At 26.7% G+C, this 10,462-nt stretch overlaps 1 protein-coding gene across 2 annotated transcripts; it reads left to right on the top strand.

Annotated features, from left to right (window-relative positions):
• Positions 1-5,980: 5,980 nt before the first annotated feature.
• On the top strand, positions 5,981-9,649 carry LOC111290624 (RGG repeats nuclear RNA binding protein A-like). 2 transcript variants are annotated; one of them, XM_022882013.2, is made up of 7 exons: positions 5,981-6,389; positions 6,734-7,031; positions 7,128-7,193; positions 7,327-7,456; positions 8,003-8,155; positions 8,241-8,294; positions 9,110-9,649. In XM_022882013.2, the coding sequence occupies exons 1-7, from the start codon at positions 6,206-6,208 to the stop codon at positions 9,284-9,286; spliced, it is 1,062 nt and encodes a 353-aa protein (XP_022737748.2). In that variant the 5' UTR covers positions 5,981-6,205; the 3' UTR covers positions 9,287-9,649. The 2 variants fall into 2 exon arrangements, with proteins under 2 accessions (XP_022737748.2, XP_022737747.2); XM_022882012.2 differs by having other exon boundaries at positions 5,995-6,389; positions 8,000-8,155.
• The last annotated feature ends 813 nt before the right edge of the window (positions 9,650-10,462 follow it).

The following is a 10,462-nucleotide window of genomic DNA, read 5'->3' as shown; positions in this document are numbered from 1 at the left end:
TAATAAAATTATTATTTAATATTTTAATTTAATAAAAATACTATATTTATACATAATTAAGATATAATTTATACAAAAAAAAAATTATGAACATTAACTAAATTTAGATAATTTAATTAAGTTTTGATTAATGTGGGTTGGATGTTGATTATAAATCTGTGTTAGATTGTGATTGGTTATAAAAAATAATAATTCGGTGTGAGTCGAATTAAATTATTAAAGAATCAAGTAAGAGTCAAGATAAGTATAAACTTGTCCATCTGTTGCCATTTTTAAGTGAGAGTGTTTAGATAACATTCCTATTTGAGTTTTTTTTCATGGCTATCTTGTTTGTTTGTTTTGGCTTTCTTTTATTTATTTTTTGTTTTTTAATTGTCTATTTTATTACTTTTATCTATATTTGGAAAAGTAAATGGGTAATTATAATATCAACATGGCACATCTATTTGGTTTCCTTTTCCTTATTCCTTTTTTAACCATTTTTTTTGTTTTTATCTTTTTTTATTTTTCATGAGATAAATGTTGTAAGAAATGTGGTTAATGAAGGTTATGATGTTAAAATAACTTATTTCTAATAAGTTTTAATTTGTTGATTCAACAAGGATTATTTTTTTAAAATCGTAATCAGATATGTATGGGGTGATTTTTCTTTTTTAAAAATCCAAGCAGGATTGGAGTCAAGTTTTGGATGCTCAGTTTCCTCCCATCCCATGGTATATATAAGAAAATATATTTTATTATTTATTTAATTTATATTTATATATGTATTATATTGATAAATTTATTATTAAATACCTTAATTTATTAAAATATTATATTTATATATAGTTAAAATATAATTTATATTAAAAAATAATGTTTTTATAAATATTATATTATTGAATTTATTTTTTATTAAGTTCGATTAGATGCTAGTTATATATATATATATATATATATATATATATGTTCGATCGAAGTTAGGTGCAAAATATAATAGCTTGATGTCGGGTCGAATGAGTATAAACCTACTTTTATCCTACTTGATGCCATTTTTAAGTATAAGTGTTCACGTGGCACTTATTTGATTTTTTTTGGGTATTTTTTATTTAGTTTTAATTTTTAATTTTTTAATTATTTATTTTAATATTTTTAACTCTGTTTATAAAGATAAATTTGATATAGTAAATATGAATTTGATTTGTATATAAATTATAAGAATGAAATGTAACTTTATCCATCGATTAATTAATAAATTTGTACTAATAATTGCTTTTATTAAAAATTATAAATAAAATTATATTTATTAAATTAATTAAAAATATTATTAAATACAAATAAAAAATTTTGAATCTGTTGCAACATATGAAAATGTTGCTAGTTTCTCTTTAATTTATTTAAAGAAGTACAGGTCTCAAAATAAACTCACCCACACACTAACGAATTTTTAGATTATGTTTAGCCTCCCTCATATGCCTTTGCCGCATTGGCAAGGGTTTAATGAACCCTTTCCGCATATTTATGTTTTACTTTTTCCCCATGATTTCTTATCTTCGAGACACCATCTTTTCTTTTTTATTTGACATACACCAAACTCGCTTAAAAAAAAGAGAACTAAGTTACAAAACCAAGTTTATAATATAAAATAAGCCAAAAATAGTGAAAGTGAAGAATTGTATTTTTTTGGGATTTTACTTCTTCCTGTGTTAATATATCAATTTTGAACTTTATTTGACTCAAATTTCATTATTGGGCTCAAAAGTAAAGACTTTTGAGTTCCATAATTTGCTTTTTCTCTAAGACAAACTTGTAGAAAATTTGCTGGAAAAAACCTATGTTACCTTCCTTTTTGGGAACTTTCTCTTCTCTTATGAATTATGTTGCAATCAAAATCAAAATTGTCTTTTTTTTTTTTTTTTATAAAAACCTCTTTTCTCTTCTAAATCACTGATTAAATTGAATTCTATTCATTATGGTACATCCTTTTTTGTCATTTTTTAGGATGATTTATTATTAAATTCAAATAGAGTTAGGAAGTTGTTTCAATACTAATTTAAATGTTTTATGGAGTAAATATAAATTTATTGGTAATTGGCAATGATATATTGGTTAGTACTTTCCTAACAATTTGTATAGACAAAAATATGGATGTTACTGTGTTAGACATAATTTTTTAGTTTTCAACATAAAATAATCTGGTTCAATGTTTGACTCTCATTTAGAATCTATATCATTTGGGTAAAATTTAAAAGCATAGCTCACATAATCTTTTAAAATCTATATCTATATCATTTTGGTAAAATTTAAAAGCATAGCTCACATAATCTTTTAAAATCTATATGCATTTGGGTTTTTTTTATTTTTTTATTTTTTTATTTTGCAAATAACTAATATAATTTGAAAGGATAGGTAGAGAGTTGTACTTTTATTAATGGTGGACTTAAAATGCCAATCCTTTCATGTAGTGTGTTTGTGGTTGCAACTTTCTTGATCTATTACTCTTTTGTTAACTTTAATGTTATAGGGTGTTACTTGTTTTTGATATATATAATTTTACTAACTTTAATAAAAACTTGATCATTCTCTTGATTCTTCAAGTGTCACCATCCTACCACTTTTTCATTTTTTCTTTTTTCTTTTTTCAGATTTTTATATTTTTTAAATATAAAGATGAATAAGTGTCATCATCCTATCACTTTTTCATCTTTTTTTTTTTTCATTTGTTTTATATTTTTTAAACATAAATATAAGAATCTTTTCCAACAAGAATTATAAAATAAGTATTAAAGTGAAATTATTTTTAATTAACGCTATAACAAAAAATTACTTAAAAGTGTCAACTTTTTATTAATGAAAAATATAATTATTTTTTATCCAATAATATAATATTATAATATGTACCCAAAAACCTATTATATATGCTTAACAAAAAATATAAAATTACCTATACCCTTAAGAAATTAAGGTTAATATGTATATTTAAAGATTTTCTCTATAGTTCATCTATTTTAATATTTATTCACTTATGTTTATTAATAAATATAAAATTTTAAACTTTTATTAATTTGTAATTGTCAACTAATCGCGTATATTTTTCTTCTTTTTTATGGCTACTTATATTTTATTATTATAATACAAAAGATAATAAATATTTTGCATATTAAAATTCATATTATTAATTATGCAAAGTTTGATCCAACTTTAACCTCCTCTTAATTGCTCTATGTATTAATGTTTCTCACCTTTTCAATTCCTTTGTTTTTTTTTTTTTTTTGTTCTAAACACAGATAGTTGACATAAAAATATATTTTTTATAAAAATTAGAAAGTAGGATGTTATAATAAAATTATTTATCAATTGCTATTATTACAAAAAATAATTAATGAAAAATTTAATTTTTTAAATTGATAAACAATTTAATTGCTTTTTTACCGTAATTTTGAATTTAATTTAAAATTATAATATCTGCAAACAAAGTATATTATATGTATATTTAATTAAAAAGTATGTATAACTACTTTATAATATACATATGTCAATAACACTTAAAAATTAAGATAAATATGTATATTTAAATGTTATGATTGATAGTTAATTTATTTTAATATTTTTTCTCTTGGGTATATTAATAACCTAAAGTTTCGAGCTTTTTATCAAATTGTAATTGTCAACTAATTTTACATTTTTATTAATTTTTTATGTTAAAATTTTCTTTTAACTAATTCTTTTTTTTAATACAAAAGATAATAAATTTTGTAATTAAATATTTTTATTATGATATGAAATAATAAATATTTATATTAAGTCATCTCATTTTGTAATTTTTCCTTTTAAATTATTCTCTTTCCTTCATGAATCAACTTATCTCTTATTTTTCATCCATATTTCTTTCCTATACACTTACCCAACAAATCTAACTTCATTATTAAACTTGCATATCACACTATTACTTTGATTAACTTTTTTTCATTTATACATTAAATTTTACTCATATGAGGGTCATGTGCACCCAATAAATTCCTTTTAAAATTTTTTTTTTCATTCCTTATTTTTCCTTATTTTTAAAATTTTTATATTTACTAAATAATTTTATTTTTGTTTTAAAAAATTATGGGATTCATTATATATTTTTTATTAATTTTTTTCAAATACTTTTATTTTTTAAATTAGATAAATTTAAAATGATACAAATGAAAGTGTTAACGTGGCAGCCGGATTTATTTATTTATTCCTTTTTTTAGTTTTTTTTTTAATTTATATGTTGAATTTTGTAAGAAAATAAAGCCAATGTAAGTGTCCACGTGACACATCCATTTAGCTTTTTATTTTTATTTTTGATTTTTTTAAATAAATAAATTTTGTAAAAAATAATTCAATAGAGATATAGATGATAAAATAATTCATGTCTCTTTTCAGTTGTCTCGATCCATGTGCTTTTTAAAAAAATTCAATATCAAGTCAATTTTTTTCTTTTTAAAATTAAAAGTCAAGTTTTAAACAGATTTAGCCGTTTAAGATATTTTGTTCCATTACATATATATATATATAATTTGGATATAAATAAAATATATATTTTTATCATTTTTTAATTTAAATATATAGTATATTAATAAAATTTTTATTTAATACTTTAATTTAATAAAAATATTATATTTATACATAGTTAAGATATGATTTATACTAAAATTTTTTTATGAACATTAACTAAATTTACATAATTTAATTAAATTTTGATTAATGTGAGTTATAAATTTATGTATCAAATTGAGATTGGTTATAAAAAATAATAACTCAGTGTTGAATCGAATTAAATTATTAAAAAATCAAGTAAGAATTATGATGAGTATAAATTTGCTCACCTGTTTCTATTTTTAAAGGATAGTATCTATGTGACATCCCTATTTGAGCTTTTTTCATGACTCTTTTGTTTGTTTGTTTTGCTTTCTTTTATCATTTATTGTTTTCTAATTGTCTAATTTACTATTTTTATCTATATTTGAAAAAGTAAATAGGTAATTAACGTGGCATATCTATTTGGCTTTATTTTTTTTTCTTTTTCCTTTTCTAACTTTTTTTTTGTTTTTGTCTTTTTCATTTTTCATGAGATAAATGTTGTAAGAAATGGGGTTAATGAAGGTTATGATGCCAGAATAACTCTTATACAATAAATTTTAATCTGTTCATTCAATAGAGATTGTTATTTTGAAATCATAATCGGGTAGTTGTGAGGTGGTTTTTTTTTTTTTTTTTAAATTGATATGATTGGAAACGAGTTTTGAATGCTCTATTTCATCCCATTATAAGGTATATATAAGAATATATATTTTATTAATTATTTAATTTACATTTATATATGTATTATATTGATAAAATTATTATTTAATACCTTAATTTATTAAAATAATATATTTATATATAATTAAGATATAATTTATATTAAAAAATAATATTTTTATAAATGTTATATTATTAAATTTATTTTTTATTAAGTTAAATTAGATGCTAGATATAAATTAATATATTTATCTATCTATTTATGTTCGGTCAAGATTAAATATAAAAAATAATGACTCGATATCGATTTAGAATTAAAATGAATATAAACTTACTTCTACTTGACTTGATATCATTCTTAAAGACAAATATTTACGTGGCACACTATTTGATATTTTTTCTTTTTTTTATTTAATTTTAATTTTTAATTTTAATATTTTTAACAATGTTTGTAAAGATAAATTTGAAAGAATAAATATAAATTTGATTTATATATAAATTATAAAAATGAAATACAACTTTATCCATTAATTAATTAATAAAATTTTATTAATAATTACTTTTATTAAAAATTATAACAAAATTATATATATTAATTTATTAAATTAATTAAAAATATTATTAAATACAAATAAAAGAATTTGGACCCGGTGCAACCTATGAAAATGTTGCTAGTTTATCTTTAATTTATTTAAAAAATAATAAGTCTTAAAATAAACTCGCTCACACACTAACAAAATCATAGTGATTTTTTGATTGGGTTTAGCCTCAGTTTTGCTGGCTAGGTTTTAATGAACCCATCCCACCTATTTTCATTTTTCTGCACAATTTCTTACCTTACAGACACTAAAGTTAGATTCTTTCTTTTTCATTTGTGTTGATGGATTTAACCATACACTAAGACTCTCTTAGAAAGAGAAAAGCTGAAGTTTTTAGTATCATCAGTTAACAAATGGCAACTAAGAACCCTTTCGATCTCTTGAATTATGATACTGAAGACCCAAATTTGTTTATTACTGCTGCAGAAAAGCAAAAGCTTGAAAAGCCTAAGAAAGCTCCTGCTTCGACTCCAACTCAAGCTCAGCCAGCTAAGTACGCTAAGCTCCCCACCAAACCATCTCCTCCTGCTCAAGCCGGTAGCTTTTACTTTTCTTCTTGGGTTTTTAATCGGTTTTGATTTTCTGTTGTTTTGAAGATAACAAGCAAAAAAAGTATAAAATTTTTAAAATTTTTGTTTCATGGTATTATTGAAAATGAGAAAAAAAAAAGAAATTGGGTGAACTTTATTGATTTGATTTGTCTTTCTATAAAATTGTATTCCGTGTATCTATCTATGTGAAGTTTAAATTTCTTTTTTGCACTTTGCCTTGTTCTGTTCACTTTTTGTTGGTTTATCGACCATCACTTTTCATTATTAAAGTGTGTGGTGCTTACTCATTTATCCTGTATCATTTTTTTCCATGTTGGCCTTGTTATGTAGTGAGGGAGGCAAAGAGTGAGGCTGGGCGTGGAGGAGGCCGTGGTACTGGACGTGGTCGTGGACGTGGCGGCAGTGGGTTCAATCGTGATTACAATGTTAGTGATAACTCCAATGGATTTTCAGGAGGTTACAGACCCTCCGAAGAGGGAGAAAGAGGGAAGCAATCAGAAAGGCGTGGCTATGGTAGGCCTCGAGGTTCTTTACGGGGGGGTCACCGTGGTGGTTCTAATGATGGAGAATCTGGAGAAGGGGAACGTCCTCGCAGGCAGTATGATCGCGGCAGTGGGACTGGGCGTGGGTTAGTAATTTGCTTTATTTGGATTTCGATTCAGTTTTGTGATCCGTTTTCTATAACCATTTACCACATTATTTTTCTATCTTTATGCATAACCAGTAATGAGTTCAAACGCGATGGTGCTGGACGTGGTAATTGGGGTAGTCCTACTGCTGAAGTTGCTCCGTGAGTATCTGTTTTGCTAATCTCTTAAGCAGTATGCATGACAAAGTTCCTTTTCTTATATGCTTTATACATGTATAGTTTTATGTGATTCAAAGTCATCTGTTTATATATCTGATATCTTGGCCAAAATAAGGGAGAACGAAGAAAATGTCCCTGAGAATGATAAGAATGTGGGCACCGAGAAGCAGTCTGGCGAGGAAAATGCTGTGGATGTCAGCAAGGAGAACGCCACAAATGAACCTCCGGAGGAGCCTGAAAATAAGGTAGTTCTATGATCACAATTAGGGTCATGGTTTCCTAGAGATGCGGGTAGGGGGGTAACAAAATTATTTCCAGTGATTTCCCCAATAATCTTACTCCTTGTTTAATTAGTGATCAGGTAGTAAATAGAATGTGCTGTGATAACTTCCTTGAACTGTGTTAGTTGTCTATTTGAACTTTTTTTCTGTGATGGGCAATGTGTCTAGTAACATTACATTCATTTGTGATTCTAATAGTTTCAAGGTGCATCATAGTTGAACTGTAATTATAATCCAAGCTGTTGTGGGGCCTATTCATACTAATTAAATACTCTTTTAACTAGGTAATAATTGGTAGATGAATTTATGTTGTTGAAATATTGGATAAATTTCATCTTCGATAATTATGAATGTTAGAACTGGCTGCACTACCTCTTTGGTTAATGGAATTAACTTTAGGATGATCAAATAATAAACTTAGTCGTATTTGCCTCGTTTAGTAAGTTTTTTTTTTTTAATGTTAATTTTCTAATTTTGAATATGTACTTCTTGCTCCATCTATATGAGGAGATGACTTTGGAAGAATATGAGAAGATTCTTGAGGAGAAGAGGAAAGCTTTGCTTGCCCTCAAGACTGAAGGAAGGAAAGTTGATGTCAAAGAGTTTGAGTCCATGCAGCAACTTTCAAATAAGAAGAGCAATGATGACATCTTTATCAAACTGGTAAGGTTTCTTAACTTTCTTCTGTTGTTATATATGGTTTCATCTATATTTATGCCGGTATATTGACACAGCTTTTGATTGTCAGGGTTCTGAAAAGGACAAGCGCAAAGAATCTGATAAAGAAGAAAAAGTAAAAAAGGTTTGCATATTTTTCTCACATGTTATTGTTGATTAACTGCTTCTTTTGGATAGATGCGGGTCGGACATTTATCTTTTTATTGGATGCAAGCATACCTTTTTAACTTTCTTATTTGTTGTTCTGTATGCATATGCTTTGCATTGGACCGAGATTTCTTTCTAGTTTGACTCATATTGTGATTACTTTTGTTTAACGAAGAGTGAATGCATCTTTGAACTTTGTTGCTTAATCAAGTAGAAGATGCTTCTTCCTTTTCAAAATGAATCTCAGGTTCAATTTTGTATGGAGTTTAGTTCTTTCATCGTTGTTGGCTGTTTGAATTGTGTTTTGATATTCCTTTTGCATGTTGTTACTTTAAGCTAATTTGTTCTTTAACGTAACTGATTGAGGCCATGCCTATTTCCCCTTTGGTCTGACAGCATAATGGCTGCTCAGCAACAATGCAAATGAATCTGCAAAATCATTTGAGAACCAATGATTGTCTTCAAGCTAATTTTCTTTTATATACAAATTAACTTAAGTAGATTGTTTTGGGTTGATAACTCAGAAAAAATTGCCTCTTCTTTATGAACAGATAACTTTCAGTTCCAAATTTTAAACTTTTCTTTGTCATACATACTTTTTTCAACTCTTTATATATGCTTCTAATTTTCAAGTAACTGCATAATAATGTGAATTTTCCAATTTTTCTTTACTTGATGAATGGGAAAAGTATCTTTGTATCAAGTTGTCAACCTCTGTTATTGGTGATGTACATGTCACATTATGTTCTTCCTCCCTTATTAAAATTTTTTATGAATTCTGTTTTGATGTAGTCTGTCAGCATCAATGAGTTCCTGAAGCCAGCCGAAGGGGAGAGGTACTATGGCCCTGGGCGTGGTCGAGGCCGTGGCCGTGGTCCCAGAGGTGGATATGGAGGCAACGCAGCTAGCAATGTGTCAGCCCCCTCGATTGAAGATCCTGGCCACTTTCCCTCTCTGGGTGGCAAGTGAGATCCACCACTGCAATCTACACAATGGTTTTCACGTGCTCAGATTTCATTGCGATCTATTCAACATTCAGGAGTAAAAAAGTTTTTCAAGAGGAATGATAACTTCCTTTAGTAGAAACCGTTTAATGTTTTTGAGAGTAAATTTTAGATAACTTACCCATGGTCTTGTCCTGACATGCATGCATACGTATTTTTCTTTTTTGTTTTTTGGGGTTGGGGGTTTTAAAATTAGAAAACATTGGTCATTATTACGACTGAGAAGTAGTGCACCAGTTATGGTTCGGCGTAGATTAAGATGGTTTAGTTGGTCCTGTCTGAAACATTGCATTCTTGTTATTTTATCATTTTAATCTCTTTTTATTGATGATCTGATGCTTCATGAAAAATAAAGGAGTTTCTCCTGGCTTCAAGGTGGGGTGTTTTATTTATGTTTGCAAATATAAGTGAAAGGCAATAATAGCCGATGAGGGTTGGCGGAAGTGGTGAGAGGTGAATGTTGGGTGTTAATGCATTCAGATTTAAATCCTTACAATCTCTCGTTGGTAGACAATTTATAAATTTAAAAAATCTGCAAGTAAAAGTTTAATAGATTTATAAATTTCAATTGGATTGGTGACTTGTCTTGATCTTGGAGATGAGTAATCTCCTGTTACTAAAATTTTTTCAACCAAAAAAAAAAAGCGAAAGGCTAAATGACATTAAGCTTTCCTTGGCGCTTAGTACGGTATATGTATGTATAGCAACCTTGTACAGGCTTCATACTTCCCCCTTTTCCATCCTAGCTGCGATGGTGGGGGGAATGATGTCGTGCCTCCGTTCTTCAGTCTGCAAGTTTTCCTCGTTATTGCATATTTTCAATACTAAATCAATCTTTTCATTCTAAAAAATAATTATCTATTTAAGTCTGGTATATTGAAGAATAAGCTAGGTTCCCAAGAAATGGCAATTGATCATTGAGGTTAAAGTACCGTTGATATTTGGCAGTGCTATGAACTGAGAATTTGGCTTCGAAATGAGAAAACATATTTTTGGCAAAAATGTGGAAATACTATAAATTGACTATTTTTTTTTGTTCTCTATTTTCGTTTTTCAATCTTATAAAGATGCTATTCGCACAGTGGAGAGTGGAGAGAGTAACGATAACAATCAGTTCATTTAGTTTATGTTTCATTTTCAT

This window comes from Durio zibethinus, chromosome 11, assembly GCF_047325235.1.
Source record: "Durio zibethinus cultivar Kanyao isolate XHJ-2024 chromosome 11, ASM4732523v1, whole genome shotgun sequence".
Classification (NCBI taxonomy): Eukaryota; Viridiplantae; Streptophyta; class Magnoliopsida; order Malvales; family Malvaceae; genus Durio; species Durio zibethinus.
Note: the sequence above shows the minus strand (reverse complement) of the source record. Positions and strands in the feature narration are given on the sequence as shown.